Below are 20,982 nucleotides of genomic sequence, written 5' to 3' on the forward strand. Positions count from 1 at the left end.
ACAAAACGTTCAAAAGAAAAAAGTCTATTCCATACTACTCAGCCATAGAAAAGAATGAACTGATGCCATTTCCGGCAACATGGATGGACCCAGAGAAAGACAAATATCATATCACTTGTATGTGGAATCCAAAACACAGCACAAATGAACATATGTACAAACGAGACGGACACGTAGATATGGAGAAAAGACTTGCGGTTGCCGAGCGGGTGCAGAGGAGGGAAGGATTGGGGGTTTGGGATAGCAGATGCAAACTATTATATATAGGACGGATAAACAACAAGAGCCTACTGTATAGCACAGGAAACTATCTTCAATATCATGATAAGCCATAATGGGAAAAGACTAACTATATATGTATAACTGGATCTCTTTGCCGTGCAGCAGAAATTAACACAATATATAAATCAACTGTACTTCAATTTATTCATTCAGTGACTCAATGACTGTATATTGGGCATTTGGTTTGTATGAGGCACAGTGCACCACAGATACTTTGATTATATGGAAGAAATAAATCATTCTCAGGTGATGAGTGGATCTCTTAATCCACAGACATGCTCCTGCTTTTGTTTCTTCCCCCTCAAGAAGTTAACAGATAAGAAAAACCACCCACTCTGTTTTTCTGTAAAGTGCTGAGCATTTTGAAATATTTATAATCATTTCAGCCTTATAGTTAGAAAGTAGCTCCTGCATTTCTACTTTCTAATTTTTATGAAACTGGATGCTTTGGTATAATTTTGTATTGATCTTGCTGCTCCCCTGTGTCAAACATTAAATGCCTATCCCTTTTCCAGCAGATCTTCCTGACCTAGGAACCGAACTGGGGTCTCCTGCATTGCAGGATTCTTTACCAACTGAGCTATCAGGGAAGCCCAGAACATTAACTGCAACCCTGTTAAATCAAGTAAGTTTATTCACAGGAGTCAACCACATGCTCTTCATTCATTTGTTCATTCAACAAACATTCATTGAGTGCATAAAATGTCAAATAGGTACCATTCTATGTGCTGGGGATACAGAAATAGACAAAGCAGATGAACCCTCTATCCTATATTCCTGTGCGGGGGTGGGGGGGTGGGGGGAGGGGCACATACCATAAGAAAACAAATAAATAAATAATCTATATTGGGAGGTCATATTTTATAAAAATACTTTAACTTTCTACAATTCTTTCTGTCAGGATCTACTGTGACTCTATGGCTCCTATTTTCAAAAAAAATTGTGTTTTTCTTATGAGCAGATTAAATCTCTTCATGTTATAGAGGGTGCTCCTTTTTATAGTAGAAATATATGTATTTGTGGGCTTTCCAGTTGGCACTGGTGACAAAGAACCCACCTGCCAATGCCGAACATGTGAGAGACGTGGGTTTGATCCCTGGCTTAGGAAGATCCCCTGGAGAAGGACGTGGCAACCCACTCTAGTATTCTTGCCTGGAGGATCCCATGGACAGAGGAGCCTGATGGGCTATGGTCCATAGGGTCACAAAGAGTTGGACACAACTAAAGCGAATTAGCATGTACCCACACATGTGTATTTGTGTAAAATAGATCTTTATAATCTCTTGGGCAACATAATGGCTTCCCCCAGCTTCAGGAGCATGTATTTCATGGCTAATATGAACATATTTTATAACAGTAGAACAGTAGATGGAGAAGTTCTTAAATTTGGTGGGAGAAAAAGGGAAGCACAGATCCCATGAGAACCTGTGAATCCAAAAAGGACGGAACTCCTCTTGGGAGAAAGGTTCATACACATCAAAGTTTTACACAACATTAAGGGTTCAGAAATCCCTTAAACTTCACCCATGACAGATTAAGCCCAGTTGTTCAATGAGACACAGCCAACAGATGGCAGATTTGAGAAATACTAGATCAGCAGAAGACTGACAGCCCTCTCTATCAGACAAACTCAAATTCAAAGCTTGGTTTAGCCACTTAGTAGCTATACAAAATGGGAGAAGTCACTCAACAATCTGGGCCTCACTTTCTCGATTTTTAAATGGAGATAACACGCATTCGGTTCAGTATTTACTAGAAATCGGAGTTCAAGGACTCTGGCAAAAAGACAACTATGAAAATTGCACAGAGGGTCAAGAGGCCACTTGATTCCTACTCCCCAGTATTCCTTTTCTGCCAGTACCAGTATCTAAAAATAAAGACACTGCCAAGGGAGGTACTTACCCCAAAAGCCTCATCGAGGTAAACCTTTTCATTAAAAGCGAAGACTGCAGGACTGATATCCAAGGCACTGAACTCCATGGTGGCTGTGATGACAGATGACCTGCTCGCAGCTTGTCCGTTGCTAAAAAACACAGCAACTCTCTGCACATTGGCTCCTGCAGGCGTCCGCTTAAAGATGTTCCGAGCCACAAACCTCATCGCATTCCCAATGTCTCGGACTTCCCCAGAACTTTGATATTTTATTTGGGAGAGAAGCTGAAGAAGCTGTTTCTTGCTACGGTAGTCAGACCCATGGATGAGGTAGCCAGTGCCCGAGTTGTAGGAAACCACAACAACTCTGGCTCCCACGGGGCAATTACTTTCCCTGATGTGAAGGTCATTGACGATAGAAGTGATGATGTCCCTCATTTCATTAAATCTCTGCTCTGTGATATCGTTGGACTGGTCCAGGGCAAATACCAGCTCTGTTGGATACACAGGACACTTTTCTACAAAAATGAGAGTCAGAAGTGTTAAGTTGTTTCACTGGGTCAAAAGGCTTTCCCATTCCATTTACTCCAGTAAGACAGTCAACACTGAGGTTTGGGAAAACGCAGCTGTGCCATCAAATCTAGAATCAGAGCTATTCATGTGTAAAGCGGGGAAAGGATTCTGCTTTGTTAGCCTAAGGTGTTACCTAAATACAGAGTAGTGATATCTGGCAATATAATGCTCAGACTTCACCATCTACCATCTGTCTTCTATTTAAAAAGAAACTGGAAGGAGTGTTTGGGCTGATGGAATTATCCTGTATCCTGATTGTGGTGATGATTACATGAATCGTGCATGTGTAAAACCTGAACAAAAGAGTGAATTTTACTCTATGGAAAATTTTTAAAGGAAACTATGGCTTTTCAGAAAATCTGAAAGCTTATTCTCTTAAAAAAAAATCTTCAGAAATGACCTACTAATAATGATAAAGTCAACTGGAAGATTTTCATCCATTTATGTGGCAAATGGATGAAATAAATTGGACTTCCCTGGTGGCTCAGACAGTAAAGCATCTGTCTACAATGCGGGAGACCTGGGTTTGATCCCTGGGTCGGGAAGAGACCCTGGAGAAGGAAATTGCAATCCACTCCAGTACTATTGCCTGGAAAATCCCATGGACGGAGGAGCCTGGTAGGCTACAGTCCATGGGATTGCAAAGAGTCGGACAAGACTGAGCGACCTCACATACATGTGGCAAATACCTGAGTATTCATCATGTGACATGCAGGGTAACATGCCCTGTGAGATACATGTGAAGATAAACCAACACAGATCTACCTTCGAGGACCTTGTCTATGGAGGATCATGATATCGAAAGGTAGACAGTGATCAGTGTTCTTCTTGGGGATTACTCTTCAGAGGACAAAGAGGCTGTTTCTGGGGAAAGGGGATTTCAGGGGCTTTGGGATGACAGCCAGGGTGGCAGGAGGAAGGGGCAGCATAATGGACCACTGCAGACTTGCATTGAGCCTGTCTGTAATCCCCAACTCAGTCCTAATGGTTTTATGATAACGGCACTTTGGGAATTTCACAAGGAATCTCCTCTGTGATTATAAATAATGGCCTTGTTAAAGTCTGAACACAGGAAGAGAAAAAGAAATTATTTAAAAATTAGCCAACCCTCCATGTACACAGGCTGTTTTACTCTCCCCAATCTGGCTTACTCCCAAAGCACATTAAATTCAAAGTATCCCATCTCCCAACCACTGTCCTCAGTTGTAGAAATAGAGGAGAAAGTGTTGATTTCAAGATGTGTTTTGAATCAAGACATTTTACTGTGAAGAAATTTTAAAAACATGAAACCCAACAATGAAAAAGAAAATGAGAAAAATGATGTCTTGTTTCTTGTTGTTCAGTTGCAAAGTCGTGTCTGACTCTTTGCAACCTCATGGACTGTAGCACATATTTCTTAACCTTACAGTAAAAATGCTTAACAAAATGGTAGATAAGTATCTTCATAGATGACCCATCATCACAGATGTCCCCAGAAGGCAGTACCAATTTCCATTTATTTTTAATCTCTCCCTTTCCTAGTGCCAGCATGGTAGCTGATAAACTTAATTCAAATCCATGAAGTTTTATTGAGCTCTTAGACATCAGATTTTGGGGGGATTAAAGGGAATGGCACCAAACTTTGGGATGAGCTCAAAGACCCTGTTAATCTATCTCAACAGGCCTCTAGGAGACCAGGAGGTCTTGGAGTTGATCTAACTGGTTTCAGGAGCAACATCATCTGAGGGGTCACTGAACGCCAGCTGCAGTCGAGGCCCTGGAAGATCCTCCTCCATCCTCTGGGTCAGGCTGACAAGTGGTGGACATGTGGAGGTGTGAATGGAGGTCAAAGGGAAGAAAGGAGTCATCACCTGACCAAGGTGCCAGTGTCCACACACTTAGCAGCATATGGAGCAACAGAATGAGGTCAGACACCTGGCCTTGCCCTGAACTGCTCAGCAGCAAAGAACCTACCCCGTGAAGAAAATGAGTTGGAAACTGTGGCAGGACTTGGAAAGAACAGCTTGTGAAGGGCTTGGGGACCAGGTGGTCAGCATTTTATAATCAGGTCCAAACATGACATGTACAGTTATAGTCATGATACGTGTCTGCAAAGAAGTTAGAAGGCCCTTTTCTCATGGGGATGAGAGGTTTTTTTTCCTTTATGAAGTGCTTTTTCAAATCTTTAGCCCATTTATCTTTACTCTTATTTTATTATTTTTTGACATGTAGTTGATTTACAATGTATTAATTTCAGGCATACAGCAAAGTGATTCACTTATATATAAATATATATATATTCAGATTCTTTTCCCTTATAGGTTATTATAAAATATTGAACAGAGTTCTCTGTGCTATACAGTGTCTTTGCTGGTAATTTGTTTTATATATAGTAGTGTGTATATGGGCTTGTCAGAATGCAGGAAGTAGTTCAGCAAGAAACATAATATGGTAAGAATACTCACCTTTCCAACAAGCTATAAAAAGGAGAGAGAGAGAGAAAGAGTCTATTACATTTTTGGAATTAAATAACCCCCAAAACAAAATTTCAACAAAATTTAGTATTCTGTTTAGCTCTTATTGCAAATGAGGCTAATTCCTAATTACAGGAAGTCAAGGTTAAAAGTAAGAGGAGGATGGACACAGAATTCTACTATTTTATGGGTCTTCCTGACCTTTCCTCCTTGCGAGCCCTGGCCAGCAGACATTAGCAGAACTCTGGTTGAAATTTGAATCACTGGTCACTTGTTTTAGAAACAGAACAGATGAGCCACTGATCAAATGGAATGATAGCTAAACTTGTTTTGTCTCTCTTTTTACAGCCTTTGAGAGCCGTTCAGCAAGGCAGGACTAAAATAGGGGGTCTTCTTGTCTTTCTTGATGAACACCTTTGGGAACCTCTATTTTTCTGCTGAACTGTGGGGGTTTCCAAATGAATTTTGTCTCTGCTTAAAAAAAAAAAAAAGAAACACACACACAAAAAAAACAGCTCCTGTGTTTGAGTGATCTCCGTATCCAGACAGAAGGAACACCCAAGGCTTCCTCCAGAGCATCTGGTTTCTCCAAGTGATTTGGTTGGTAAGCGTGAGATGAATCAGAGGGGAATAATGGTAAATCTTTAAGCACAAGCCTAACAATTTTCATGCTTCTTTTACTCAACACCCTGGAAGCGAATGATCACGCCAAGACACTAAAAGACTTTACTAGCCCTGGCAACAACCCAGCTGTGTGCCCGCTCGCCCACAGCCCGCACCCCCTCATGTCAATGCTATGAGCACTTGGTTTGTCTTTATCCTGCATCTGCTGAGATGCTGAGGGTCAGCAGAGGGCACACAGGGCCCACCGGCTCCTCTGCATCTCAAGGCCTGAAATAGACTCCTTCTTCTGATCGAGAAGTCCCATTGGTTAACCTCCAGCCCAGCTGCGACGCTAGAAGCACAGACTCTAGGAACAGACACTTTTGTCTGGGTTTCAGTCTGGCAAAGCTGTATGATTTTGGAGAAACTACTTGACATCTTTCAAGTGTGTTTCTTGTTTTATATTTAGTTTTTCCTGAAAGTCCTGTCTCTTCTTCTAAAACTCTAATTACTAGAGCCCTCTTATGTTTTTCCAACCATCACTTCCTCTCCCCATTCTCCACAGCCTCCTAGATCTTATTTTATTCTGGGGGAAGGTGCTACCCACTAGCCCAGGGCCCAGGCCCTCATCCCAGTGTAGGCTGAAGAACAACCCCGATGGAGCAAAATTCCAACCCTGCGGGGCCTTGGGTGTCAGCCATCAAGGAAAGCCGTCTGAATTAGCTCCAAAGGTCTTTTCCCCCATCTCAGTTCTGCATTCTGTAGCTCCATGGTCTGGTTACAAATCCTGCCCACTCGCTCCCCACCATCGAATTTCCTAACTCCTTTCATGCAGTATTGGAAAGTGCCCTTCAAAGCCCAAATCCTCCAAGGCAGGCACTCACCTCCCCATCCCTCTGCCTCTAGGGTTGTCCTTGATTTAGGTCACACACTCTCCTCTCCACAGTGGCTCTCCTCTTGTTCTCTCCCTGAGCCCCGGGCTGGTTCTCACCCCCTCACTGTGCTGGAGAGCCTTTCAGCTCTCAAGCGACATCTTTGACATGGGTTCCCTGCCCCACCCCACCCAACACCTCACTTTGGAGTTCTCTCCATTGGCTGCTTTTTGCCTTTTCCCAAGCTGGCCAAACTTGGCAGGACTCTCTGCAATGTTGTTTTTCTGGGGTTAGGTCCACTCTTTTTGCTAGGGCAACTTCCTGGGTTCATCCCTTGTGTTTCCGTATCTGTCTCTCTAGTTGCACATTCTTGGGAATCTCATCCATCCCTGCGGCTCTAAGGACATTAGCGACTCCAGCTTTCTGCGTTTCTTCCCTGATTTTCACCTTTCAAGGACTCCATTTCATCAGCTGCCTGTAGATCATTTCACTTTAGGGTCTTCACAGCATTCCTTTCCCTCTGAACTGTGGAAACTCATCACCTCTTCCTACCAATCTATTTTCTTCACAATTCTTCCTCTGCCTGCTCATCCATGATGGTACCAAACCTCTCCCCATATGGTCTTATAGTAGTTTAAACTTGATTCTATTGTTGGTCTTTCCTGGCCATACACCTGCAATGACTACATTTTTATCTAATCTCCTTCAGTAAGTCTCTCGGATTTTCCATTCTTCTGATTGTGATTGTATGGCATGATTATAAACCACAATGGAAACACAAAGAAAGAAAAACCACCTGAAAGTCTATCATCCTAACATAATACATGGCTACATTTTTCCAATTTCTCTTCTCATATTTGTTTCCAGTGTGTTTCTATGTGTGTGTGTGTGTGTGTGTGTGTTTGTACATATAGGGGCTTCCCTGGTAGCTCAGTGGGAAAGAATCTGTCTGCCAATGCAGGAGACTTGGGTTTAATTTCTGGATCAGGGAGATCCCCTTGAGAAGGAAATGGCAACCCACTCGAGTATTCTCACCTGGGAAATCCCATGGACAGAGGGGCCTGGTGGGCCTCAGTCCATTGGGCCACAAAGAGTCGGACACGGGACACGACTGAGCAATCAAGCAGCAACAGCATATATATATAACCTCAAACAGCCATGGTCACCCTTTTCACATCATGCCCTCCAGGCCCTGGTACATAATTGCTATACGTGTGAACTAAGTCACACACCTCTTGAGCTGGTCACGTCATATCTCACAGGCGTGTTTTCTCTCCCTCTAGAAAGTACACCTCTGGGCCAAGGCTTGTGCCTTTTCCTTCCTCCTTTGTCATGAGCTGTTCCCACAGCAGGCACTCAGAGCAGGCCCGCTGCCAAGGACAAACGGCTTCTCCACCAGCGACTCCAGCCGACTGATTCCGCATCCCCACACGGCTTTCGTGCTAAGTGCCCTCGCCCATCACCGATGCCCTAAGACACACACAGATACTCACGACTATGGTCCCGCGTGAACTGGATTAGATCACATTGCTGTACGTGGAAAAGGAGAGAGAAAAAAAGAAATATTAGCACAGTGACTTCCAAGTGGTCATATTCATTTCCCAGGGAATGGGCTGCATTTTGTGTGTGTGTGAATAATGAGATACATACAGAATATACGGGCTTCCCTGCCATCCCTTTAGGGCCCTAGGAAAACAAACACAGAACAAGTTATTAGTAGAAGAACTGGAGTCTTCATCGCTGCTTCCTCACACACACCAAGAGCGTAAACCTTTCTGTTTCAGTGTGCGATCAACTAAGCTAATATCTACCTAGACTGAACTGAATGGTTTTTCTAGGACGACAAGAAGGAAAGAAACAAAAGTATTTCTTAACGATATGTGTACTTCAGATAGAACATTTAGATGGCATTTCTTGTAAGAATACTTAAAATTATAAACAGTAAGCTTCCCAAGGAATAGCATGAAGGAGAGACATTTACTGAGTATATTTAAATTTCTGGCAGCGGCACACAGCCACCCCATATGTGAAAAAGGCAATTACATAGCAAAATGGACACTCCACAGGACAGCATGCACACCAAGCCCGTAAATCCTGAAAGGCGTTGGGTGGAAGGAGTACAGATAATCGCGTGAGATGAGTCAAGGAAGGCTCCTAAACACACTCAGCCGCCTTTCTTGACACTGAGTTTTTCTCTTTTTCTCTTTTAATTCCTTTTATGAGGATCAGCCTTCTTCTTGGCATTTAGTTCTTAATGTGTTTGCACATATGAATCCCTTTGGGCAGCTAGTGAAAGCTAGGATGCTGGCTTCAGAAAATGTTCTCACATGTTCATGACTGCTATACGTTTCACTGACTCTCCCACCAGAAGCTCAACTACTGACGTCAGTGTAAGAACTTCTTTCTAAACGACAACTTGAGCATCCGTCCATCTATCCGTCCATCCATCCAATGAACAGCTAAATGTCTGCTGAGTGCTGAGGCACCCCTCTGTGTGCTGCTACTGTTAACCAGAACTGTGATGGTATCCATGATTTTACCCTCTGGGAGATTATTTTCTTCCTGATCCAAATCAGGAAATATGCATCTCACTAAAAGCTGCAGAGTTTCATTCTTCCCTTTACAAGTGACAGCAGAAAGCAGAAAAGAATGCTCAGCCATTTAGATAGAAGGAGGAACAGTTTCCAACTAATGAATAGGCTAGACAGCCCACATCCTACAGAAGACCAGATGGCAAAGAGTAGGTCCCAAGACTTGGAATAACTTGGAGCAACTTCTTCAGGAGAAGCTAGGGGCCACAGGCCTGAGACAGAGAAGCCACAGTCTAGACCAGCATGGCCAAACACAAGAGCAGGAAGATGTGGGACCCCCAGGGCGAGCTCCAGAATCTGGAAAGGAGACCAGTCCAGACTGACCCAGGAAATAGATTCTCACCCATGTGACTAAGAATAGTCACTAGTTCCTTCATGCAAAAGAAAGAAAAGGTTATATCAGAGTATCCTTTACTCTAGTTGATTCTCATTCTATTACAGACTCAGTTTTCCATAAAAGATCCATGTTTTTGTTTTCTTTATAAAGTTGCAAGTTAAAGAGCCCCTCGAGGTAGTCAGAAAACAGTCACACTGTACAAAACAAGAGAAGCAATTTCTCCTCTCCCATACACACTGCTTTCTGCACCTCACACCCAAAACACAGGCACTGGCAACATTTAGCTCCTACTTGACTGTTCTCTTTAGGAGGGGAGAAACAGGTTAATAAGTCATCACACTAACACAAAAGGTGCTAAATAGAGATGGGGATATCTTGCCCGTGAGAGATGTGCCTGGCTACTCAGGAATGCTTCTAGAGGTAACTGAATTCCTTGTAATTCAATCACAGAGGAAAGCTGCAATTTTATCTCTATATCTCTTTAGAATCTAAATCATGAGTTCAGGAAGGTAACAACAGTGGCTTGGGAAACTCTGATCAACTTGTCAGGACACCTTAATGAAGCTTATGCAATTCTATCCCTATTTTAAAACTTCAGTAAAAATTAACAGTCACAGCTCGTATTTGTATGGAAACTTTATAGTTTACAAAGAGCATTCACATTTGATTATCTGATCCTCACAGCAGCTACCTTTGGAGATGGTTCAAACAGGACACGTCATTACCATCTTAGAAGGAAACTAATAGACCCAGGGACCTGTCCAAGGGCACCCAGGCAGCAAGAAACAGAACCTGGACTTGAACCCTGTTTCTGACTTTGAGTCCTGTGCCCGTTCCATCGGGCATCCTAGGAAGCCGCACACGACTTAGTTCTCCTGAGTGTACTCACTCTCCGTCCAGGGGGGCCTTGGTTTCCAGGAGAGCCCGCTTCACCTTTCAGGCCTACCGTGAGCTGCAGGGAGAAACATACATGAGTTTCCACATCCTCTATCCATGGGGACTCCCTAAGCCCTAATGAGACCTTATAATTGCTTAAAAAAATTTAGAAAAAGCAAAAATAATTCACGTCAAGCAAGTTCCTTACTTTTAATATAAACAGTCATCCTTTTTACTCATAGAACTCAGAGAAGAAATAATTTCCCCAACAGTTCATTGTTGGTGTCTAGAAATACAACTTATTTTTGTATGCCGATTTTGTATCCTGCAACTTTACTGAATTTATTAGTTCTAACAGCTTTTTGATGAAGTCTTTAAGATTTCCTACCTATAAGATCAGTTCAGTTCATGTGAGTTCAGTCACTCAGTCGTGTCCGACTCTTTGCGACCCCATGAATGGCAGCACACCAGGCCTCCCTGTCCATCACCAACTCCCGGAGTTCACTCAGACTCACATCCATCGAGTCAGTGATGCCATCCAGCCATCTCATGCTCTGTCATCCCCTTCTCCTCCTGCCCTCAATCCCTCCCAGCATCAGTCTTTTCCAGTGAGTCAACTCTTCGCATGAGGTGGCCAAAGTACTGGAGTTTCAGCTTTAAGATCATATGACTGCAAACAGACACTTCTACTTCTTCCCTTCTCATTAGAATGACTTTTATTTCCTTTTCTTGTGTAATCCCTCTAGCTAGGACTTCCAGTACTATGTTGAATAGGCTGGAGAAAGCAGACACCTTTGTCTTGTACCTGGTCCTAGCAGGAAAGTTTTCATCCTTCCATCATCGAGTGTGATGTTAGTTGCAGATTTTTTGTATGTGACCTTTATTATGTTGATGTATGTTCCTTTTATACCTAATTTGTTAAAAGTTTTTATACGGGAAAGATGCTGAATTTTGTCAAATGTTTTTTCAGCATTTATTGAGATGATTCTATAATTTTTATCTTTAATTCTAAATAGCCATCCTTCAGTTCAGTTCAGTCACTCAGTCATGTCCGACTCTCTGTGATCCCATGAATTGCAGCACGCCAGGCTTCCCCTTCCATCACCAACTCCTGGAGCTTGCTCAAACTCATGTCCATTGAGTCAGTGACTCCATCCAACCATTTCATTTTCTGTCGTCCCCTTCTCCTCCCACCTTCAATCTTTCCCAGCACTGGGGCCTTTTCCAATGAGTCAGTTCTTCTCATCAGGTGGCCAAAGTATTGGAGCTTCAGCATCAGTCCTTCCAATGAATATTCAGGACTGATTTCCTATAGGATTGACTGGTTTGATCTCTTTGCAGTCCAGGGGACTCTCAAGAGTCTTCTCTAACACCACAGTTCAAAAGCATCAATTCTTTGGCGCTCAGCTTTCTTTATGGTCCAACTCTCATATCCATACATGACTACTGGAAAAACTATAGCTTTGGCTATACGGATGTTTGTCAGCAAAGTAATGTCTCTGCTTTTTAATATGCTGCCTAGGTTGGTCATGGCTTTTCTTCCAAGTAATAAGCATCTTTTTAATTCATGGCTGAGGTCACCATTTGCAGTGAGTTTCAGTTCAATTCAGTTCAGTCGCTCAGTCATGTCCAACTCTTTGTGACCCCATGAATCCCAGCACGCCAAGCCTCCCTGTCCATCACCAACTCCCGGAGTTCACTCAAACTCATGTCCATCGAGTCGGTGATGCCATCCAACCATCTCATCCTCTGTCGTCCCCTTCTCCTCCTGCCCCCAATCCCTCCCAGCATTAGGGTCTTTTCCAATGAGTCAACTCTTTGCATGAGGTAGCCAAAGTATTGGAGTTTCAGCTTTAGCATCAGTCCTTTCAAAGAACACCCAGGACTGATCTCCTTTAGAATGGACTGGTTGGATCTCCTTGCAGTCTAGGGGACTCTCAAGAGTCTTCTCCAACACCACAGTTCAAAAGCATCAGTTCTTCGGTGCTCAGCTTTCTAGTCCAACTCTCACACCCCTACATGACTACTGGAAAATCCATAGCCTTGACTAGATGGACCTTTGTTGGCAAAGGAATGTCTCTGCTTTTGAATATGCTATCTAGGTTGGTCATAACTTTCCTTCCAAGGAGTAAGTGTCTTTTAATTTCATGACTGCAGTCACCATCTGCAGTGATTTTGGAGCCCCCAAAAATAAAGTCTGACACTGTTTCCACTGTTTCCCCATCTATTTCCCATGAAGTGATGGGACTAGATGCCATGATCTTAGTTTTCTGAATGTTGAGCTTTAAAACAACTTTTTTACTCTCCTCTTTCACTTTCATCAGGAGGCTTTTTAGTTCCTCTTCACTTTCTGCCGTAAGGGTGGTGTCATCTGCATATCTGAGGTTATTGATATTTCTCCCCGCAGTCTTGATTTCAGCCTGTGCTTCTTCCAGCCCAGCGTTTCTCATAATGTACTCTGCATATAAGTTAAATAAGCAGGGTGGCTATATACAGTCTTGACATACTCCTTTTCCTATTTGGAACCAGTCTGTTGTTCCATGTCCAGTTCTAACTGTTGCTTCCTGACTTGCATATAGGTTTCTCAAGAGGCAGGTCAGGTGGTCTGGTATTCCCATCTCTTCCAGAATTTTCCACAGTTTATTGTGATCCACATAGTCAAAGGCCTTGGCATAGTCAATAAAGCAGAAATAGATGTTTTTCTGGAACTCTCTGGCTTTTTCGATGATCCAGCAGATGTTGGCAATTTGATCTCTGGTTCCTCTGCCTTTTCTAAAACCGGCTTAAACATCTGGAAGTTCATGGTTCACGTATTGCTGAAGCCTGGCTTGGAGAATTTTGAGCGTTACTTTATTAGTGAGTTTGTAGCCCCCCAAAATAAAGTCTGTCACTGTTTCCCCATCTATTTGCCATGAAGTGACAGGACCAGATGCCATGATCTTAGTTTTTTGAGTGTTGAGGTTTAAGCCAACTTTTTCACTCCTCTCTTTCACTTTCAAGAGGCTCTTTAAATAGACATTCTTAGTAATTGGTAAACATCCATTTCCTTCCTAGCCTCTTCATCTAGTGACATCCTTTGCTCTGGCACTGGCTGTGCATTTAAATCTAAATCAATTATAAGCTAGAATTAGCATTTTAAAAAGCAAATATAGTAGAGCATGTGGAGATCTAATAAAATCTTGCCATCTTCAAAGGATCAAACAAGAAAAATAATTCCCCACATACATTAGGACATGAGTTGGCTTTATCAGTCCCCATAATTCAAGGTAATGGAAATAGATGCTAATGAAAAATATCCAGCCAGGTGTAAATTGGATCTACTGAATTACATCTCTTTCACAATGTTAATGATCATTGATATAACACTCAATTTTAAAATGAAAGGATGCTTGTCTCAGCGTTTCGTTTTTCAATAACTATAACACTCTGCACTTTGCTATTAGAACATCTCAACAAACTCCCTTAAAATGAACACCTCAAGTGACCATGGCTCTAGGAATCAGAATAGTCAGAAAATGCTCCAGGACACAGTGGGAAGATGTCAGCTTCTTCACAGTGGAAGATTTCCACTCACAGGGTTAATAATCTGGGCTTTAATATATGTCTTAGAAAAGACTGGAAGACACTGGCATTTATTGGAATAGCTTGTTATCAATCTGCAAAAACTTAAAATAGTTCAGATTCATGCAACCATAGAATTTTGGAGCTCAAAGTGACTTTTGGTGTCCTTAGGTTTAACTCTCATGTTACAGCAATAGAGACCCTGAAAAGTTGTGTTGAAGTTCATGCAGCTAGGAAGTGGCATTTCAGATGACCCTGGGTTGGATTGACAATCCACATTTATAATTATAACATAAAAGCCAGATCTTCAAAGAAATATTTATTATTTCTGCAATTATAGACCACTTACTGTGAATCCCCTAAATCCTTTGGGTCCAGGCCCCCCAGGAATTCCAGGATCACCAGTATCACCCTGAAGATTCAAATATAAGACATCAAGATGTTAAAATGCTTGCTATGAAAATATGAAAATAATTCTCTCCAAACCAAAACCTAATTGATTTTGTAACTATATCACATACTAAACATTAAATATATCTCCTCTTAGCATTTAGAACTAAGTCTAAATGACACACTTAGATATTCCCCAAACTATTTTAATTGTCTGAGAACACAAATATTTATGCATAAATATAAATCCAATGGCTATTCCATCAGTGACTAAAAATACCTAGAGAGAACTGCTTGAAAATCAAGGAAAACATATGGGGTACTGACTTTATAAAGTACCAAACAACGAATTACTTCCTAAATTCCTGAGTCGTTTTTCAAAAAGTTAAAGGTAAAAACAAATTTATTCTGACTTGGGTGGAAAACTAATTTAGCCCTTAATCAATAAGCTAATTTCACATTTATCTGTAAATTGAAATATGCTAATTTTCTCTTTATCAGCAAATTAGAAAATTGGTCCTTTACAATGAGAACTCCTATCCTACAAGTTATTTATATCGTCCCTACTTGTACCCTTCTGCACCTAGAAAGAATCTCTTTTGGTAATTCATCATTTAAAAGCACGTTTACGGGGACTCAAAACTTGGCTATTTTCCTATACTGAGGTTGAGTCAATTAGCTTAGACATTCTATTTTTTCACCCATATTTTCCATCAATGATTGGAAGCCACTCTTCTAGACAGGATAATTTTATTTATTTATTTGACTTTTTTTTGAAGTATAGTTGATTTATGATGTTAGTTTCAGGTGTACAGCAGAGTGATTCAGTTATACACATACACACACATATATATATATATTCATTTTCAGATTCTTTTTCCTTAAAAATTTTTACAAAATATTGAGTATAGTTCCCTGTACTATACAGTTGGTTATCTATTTTATACATAGTAGAGTGTGGAGAATCCCATGGACGGAGGAGCCTGGTAGGCTACAGTCCATGGGGTCGGTAAGAGTCGGACACGACTGAGTGACTTCACTTTCACTTTTCACTTTCATGCACTGGAGAAGGAAATGGCAACCACTCCAGTATTCTTGCCTGGAGTATCCCAGGGACAGAGGAGCCTGGTGGGCTGCCGTCTATGGGGTCACACAGAGTTGGACACGACTGAAGCGACTTAGAAGCAGCAGCAGCAGCAGAGTGTATATATTAATCCCAAACTCCTAATTTATCACTCCCCAACTTTCCCCTTTGGTAATCACACATTTGTTTTCTGTGTCTTTAGGTTTATTTTGTAAATAAGCTCATTTGCAAGATTTTTAAAAGAAATCTTATCACAGAATTCCAGTGTATAGAACACATATAACCTGAGCTACTCTGATTGAACTGGAAGGGGCGTCTGGTCGTAGCCCTTGGAGGTCAAATTCAGGCTGATAGGCAATGAGGAATTCTAGAAGATGTTTGATCAAGAAAGTAACATAACAAAGCTATACCTTGGAAAAAATCAGGTGACATTAGTGTTTTGAACTAACTGAGACAGGTTAAATTTGGAAGTAGGAAACCAATGAGAAGACTCTTGTAATATTTCAGGAAAGAGGAAGTGAAGCCGTGATAATGAAGGGCAAAGAACAATAGCAGAAGCCAAGAGTTTTGCATGAGATCACCAGGGCAGAGAAATCAAGAAAAAGACAAAGGAGTGAACTTGAGAGGGTACCTAGAGGTAGGGTTTCAAGACAAGGAAAATCAGGCAGTGAAGGACATCTTTTCCAATTTAAGGATTCATAGGAGTTAAGTATGGTCCTTCCTTTCATGAAGCTCAGGCAACCAATTATCCTGCTTTTTTTTTTTTTTTTTTTCTGTTTCATTCAGATCTACTGACTTATCCTCCTTCTCATATAGAAGGTCAAGATCACGGCAAGTTTGACAAGTTCATGTGCACCATACCTTTTGGCCCATATCTCCAGGGAATCCTCGTGGACCCTGCAATTTTCAGCAAAGAATATAAATAAGTCAACATACCATTTCTATAGTATAACCGTTTCTTCTATTATTAAGTTTGATGGTTAAGAATATGCCTGCAGTGCAGGAGACCTGGGTTTGATCCCTGAGTTGGGAAGATCCCCTGGAGAAAGGAATGGCAACCCACTCCAGTATTCTTGCCTGGAGGTCAAATGCAGGCTGATAGGCAATGAGGAATTCTAGAAGATGTTTGATCAAGAAAGTAACATAACAAAACTATTCCATGGATAGAGGAGCTGGTGGGCTACAGTCCATGAGGTCACAAAGAGCTGGACACAAGTAACAGACTTTGACCAATTAAAGAAATAACCGTTTTCCATATTTACCTTGACTCCTTTTCCTCCAATAGGACCATAGCCTGGGATGCCATAGTCACCCTGTGAACATATGAGTTTATTTCAGTTTCTTAAGAGTGAAAATTAATTGTAACTTATAATGGGGAGATTATGGTGTCAGGAGCAAAGCCCTGGGGACTTCCGGGTAGAGGGGGCCTGACGACCTTGAACTCTTAAAATATGCATGTTGCTTAGTTTTCTGCACTTCCTGGTATAGCTCTGGTACTTCACCAGCCAGCTCTGCTTTTCAGACATTGCAGGAGGCAGAGGGATGGCCATTTAGACTGACAGATCAGTAGTGGTTACTTTCCTGGAAAATTAAGAGCTAGTCCAAAGAACACTGGGTGAGGAATTCCTCAAAGAAGAATTATAAATGGCCAATAAACATATGGAAAATTGTTATCCTCACTAGTAACCAAAGAAATGCAATTTGAAACAGTAATGAGATAAAATTGGTAAAGATGAAGGAAAAAAAGAACAATGACTATTGTTGGTATGTATGCCCTGAAGTGATGACTTTTCCTGAATAACAACAATTCATACCTTGTTAGAATTTTCCTAAGGGCATCTTGCAATAGGGTTTAAAGCCTTAATTAAATATGTACATATTCCTTGACCTAGCTATGCTACTTCTAGAAATTTCTTTGTAGAAATTAATTTTGGCTTCATCCAAAAACTTAGTTACATATAAGAATGTTCATTGGTGTGCTATTTAAAACAGTGAAAAACAGAAAGTAAACTGCATATCCAGCAATAAGAAATCAGTCAAATGAGCTAAGGTACATACACATTCAGTAGAATATTTTGAAGCTATTAAAAGCAACACTGAGGGGAAAATGTAATGACTTGGAAATATGCTCATGATACAGTGTTAATAGGGAAAAATAGAAGTTTTTTGGTATCCCAGGATATTAATGTTACATATTACAAAATGGTGGGATTATGGGTAATTTTTCTTCCCCATTTCCCATGTTTTATGCTTACCCGATTTTCTACAATATCTATGTGCAACATTTTAATAAACATTATTTTTGAGAAGAAAATAAAATTTTTCCTATATTGGTGGCTCAGTGAGCTACTGAGATCCTGGAACAGCCAGAGATACTAAAACAGATACCCTATTTCTTGATCCTTCTTGATCCTCCCCTCTTCTCATCACTCTGGAGTTTTGCAGGAACTCAAGAGAAATTGGCAGTCCTGACTTGCAACTTACAAGGCCATATATGTTGTTAACATACTGAACTCATCCGTTATCCTCTCTGCATTCCACTTTCCTTGTTAACAGCTGTTCTCCCCTTGTTTCAGCAGACAGACCAGCTGCAGAATGAAAGCTGCAGGGAGCCAGAGGAATGTCCTCACATCTTCCTCGGAGGTCCCAAAACATCTTCAGGACGCAGCTGCTTGAACTGATCGTATCAGCCCTCTTCCCTTCACTGAGCCCTCGGAACTGAGACAGGGTGGGGGTTCTTAAACCTCGTACCTGCTTTCCTCGCTGTCCCACTTGCCCCGCTGGCCCTGGATCTCCAGGAATCCCAGGTTCTCCCTAGTGAGTGAGGCAAGAAGAGCTTCAGATCAGTAAAAATCATGCCTGATTTCCACCATAGGACATTCTGTCTGTTTGCTGGGGATACTTTGTGTTCTCCGTGAGGGTCCAGTACTCAGTAAGGAAAGGGAGTGTAGGAAACAATGGATAATGTTCCCAAAGGCGAGTAGGAAACACTAGCACAGCCCAAGGCTGGACTCAGCACTGCTTTCCCATGCCCTAGACGGACTAATGGGGATGGGGAAGAGCGGAAAATTTACTCCAGGGAGAGTGAATTCATTTGCTGATTTATTCACACATCCAGCAATTATTTACTGTCCTGGAAAAGGAACTGTTGAACACAGCTGAGATGGTTCTGCCCTCATCAAGAACACTGGTTAGAAGAGAGACAATTAGGCGATTCTACACCACATGATGAAGTTCAGGGTGCCATGGCAGCAGAGAGAAGGGGACTCTAAGTCAGACTTGGTGGGGTTGGCAGGCTGGCTGCCTAAAGGAGGGAAACAGGGATGCTGAGGCTTAAAATATGAGTTGTGCGAGCTGGAAGAAGGACCAAGGGAGGAATGAGTATGGAAAAGGGAAGGGAAAGTGAAAAGCCGGGGCAGCTACACAGGAGCAAGATGAGGGAGGAAGCTTTAGAATTAAATAGGGTCAAAGAGCCTTCTAAGCTACTTGACCAACCTAGACAGCATATTAAAAGGCAGAAACATTACTTTGCCAACAAAGGTCCATCTAGTCAAAGCTATGGTCTTTCCAGTAGTCATATAGGGATGTGAGAGTTGGACTATAAAGAAAGCTGAGCGCAGAAGAATTGATGCTTTTGAACTGTGGTGTTGGAGAAGACTCTTGAGAGTCCCTTGGACTGAAAGGAGGTCCAACCAGTCCATCCTAAAGATCAGTCCTGGGTGTTCATTGGAAGGACTGATACTGAAGCTGAAACTCCAATACTTTGGCCACCTCATGCGAAGACTTGACTCATTGGAAAAGACCCTGATGCTGGGAAAGATTGAGGGCGGGAGGAGGGGACGACAGAGGATGAGATGGCTGGATGGCCTCACCTACTTGATGGACGTGAGTTTGAGTGAACTCAGGGAGTTGGTGATACACAGGGAGGCCTGGCGTGCTGCAGTCCATGGGGTCACAAAGAGTCAGACACGACTGAGCGACTGAACTGAACTGAACTGAAGCTACTGGAAAGTTTGGAGATTTTCCTTAGGGCCACTGGGAAATTAGGACCAGTGATATAATTTCTGGGACCCACATGGAAGCATGGACCCTTAGCCCAAATGCAAAGACCTTCCAGACGGTGAAAGCGGAGCATGAAGTCAAGCACAGTGCCTTCAAAGTGAGGCCCCCTGTATGACTGAATGGATATCAGGCCCGTGAAGCTGCCCTGGAGGAGGAGCCTAAAGGTTTTGAGCAGGGGAGTGAGATACTGAACAGGCCAGTGGTCTGTTCTCTAGGGATCTCCAGGAAGGACACTTCCAAGAAACAGGCTGAGTTAGACAGAGGACTGCATGCATGAACAGATTTGAGTTCTGACATCCCCCATGTCCCTGGCCGACTCTGCCACAAGTGCCTTGATGCATTCAGAAAACCAGGGAGTTGAGTTTATCAGAGTTGCTTTATGATAGGTGAATAAACCGTGTCTCTCCTAGTGAAATGAGGCGATTTCACAGAGGAAGGAAAAGAATTTATTGCAGAAAATCGGTAGTTGATGGTGCCAGGATCATGTGAAGAATTAACATGAAAATCAAAAAAATGGGGCTCCCCTTTTCTCAGCATTTGAAACCTGTAGGAATTTACCTTTTTCCCCAAAGGACCAGGCCTTCCAACACTCCCTTTCTCTCCCACTGGTCCAGGAGCACCCTGAAAGAAAACAGGAAACACAGATGTTGGCACTGTAGCAACTCATACAAAATCCGTCAGAACAGATTGGCTTTTCTTTGTGTCATTTCTACCGACTTCTTGATACTTGCTTAAGAAGAGACCCAACCTGAAACCAGACGCCTTGGGCTTCAGTCCTGGTTAAAGGAGCCCAAGTCTTCATTTACAGGGATGTGGCTAGTCCAGATGGGGCCTTAGTGAGAAATGAAAATGGCACCCCAGACACAACACACGTTATTTCTGAATGTGGCAACTTTGTAACGAATTGATCTTGCTAGAACAAGACATGGTGCTGTCCTTGTCACTTTTGTGCTCTGCGCCACCCACGTGTGTGAAAAGGATGCTGAATGTGTCCTGAACCTGCAAAGGGGGCCAAAAGGTCTCTCACAAACACGGTGGGAAGATCACTAAGCAAACACAGGTACCCTTGCCTTCTAGACTCTCGCCATCTGCACTGAAAAAGTGAACAGATTCAGAACGTTTTTCATATGAATCTCTTCTCATACACACTCTCATTATTCACCATCAGAAACTCAGGAACCAAGTATCTTCAGGGAATGAATTCAAAGCTGAACTTTGGAATCAAATAAATTTGGGTAGCAAGCGATCTTGGTAGAGTCAGTTTCAAATATCTCTCGTCAATGGAGACAGGCATGGCACAGATAATTTTCAAAAGTTAGAAAAGCCTGAATAATGTATCAGGTTTTTAAATGTTCCTGAGTTAGCGTGATGTGCATTCTCCTAAAGGCTTACTTCAGGCAGATGAAGTAGGTCTGTGCTTTCCGAA

General features: G+C 42.2%; 1 protein-coding gene across 1 annotated transcript in view; it reads right to left on the reverse strand.

The window, feature by feature from the left end:
- Positions 1-20,982, reverse strand: part of COL6A5 (collagen type VI alpha 5 chain) — a 157,380-nt gene that overhangs the window by 59,761 nt on the left and 76,637 nt on the right. The window contains exons 24-33 of the mRNA XM_019964319.2: positions 20,115-20,177; positions 18,246-18,308; positions 16,757-16,807; positions 16,356-16,391; positions 14,370-14,432; positions 10,473-10,535; positions 8,306-8,341; positions 8,149-8,185; positions 5,172-5,183; positions 2,185-2,672 (exon numbers count right to left, since the gene is read on the reverse strand). Of these exons, the coding sequence (XP_019819878.2) occupies positions 2,185-2,672; positions 5,172-5,183; positions 8,149-8,185; positions 8,306-8,341; positions 10,473-10,535; positions 14,370-14,432; positions 16,356-16,391; positions 16,757-16,807; positions 18,246-18,308; positions 20,115-20,177 (912 nt within the window). The remainder of the gene's footprint in view (positions 1-2,184; positions 2,673-5,171; positions 5,184-8,148; positions 8,186-8,305; positions 8,342-10,472; positions 10,536-14,369; positions 14,433-16,355; positions 16,392-16,756; positions 16,808-18,245; positions 18,309-20,114; positions 20,178-20,982) is intronic.

Source organism: Bos indicus, chromosome 1 (assembly GCF_029378745.1).
Source record: "Bos indicus isolate NIAB-ARS_2022 breed Sahiwal x Tharparkar chromosome 1, NIAB-ARS_B.indTharparkar_mat_pri_1.0, whole genome shotgun sequence".
Taxonomy (NCBI): Eukaryota; Metazoa; Chordata; class Mammalia; order Artiodactyla; family Bovidae; genus Bos; species Bos indicus.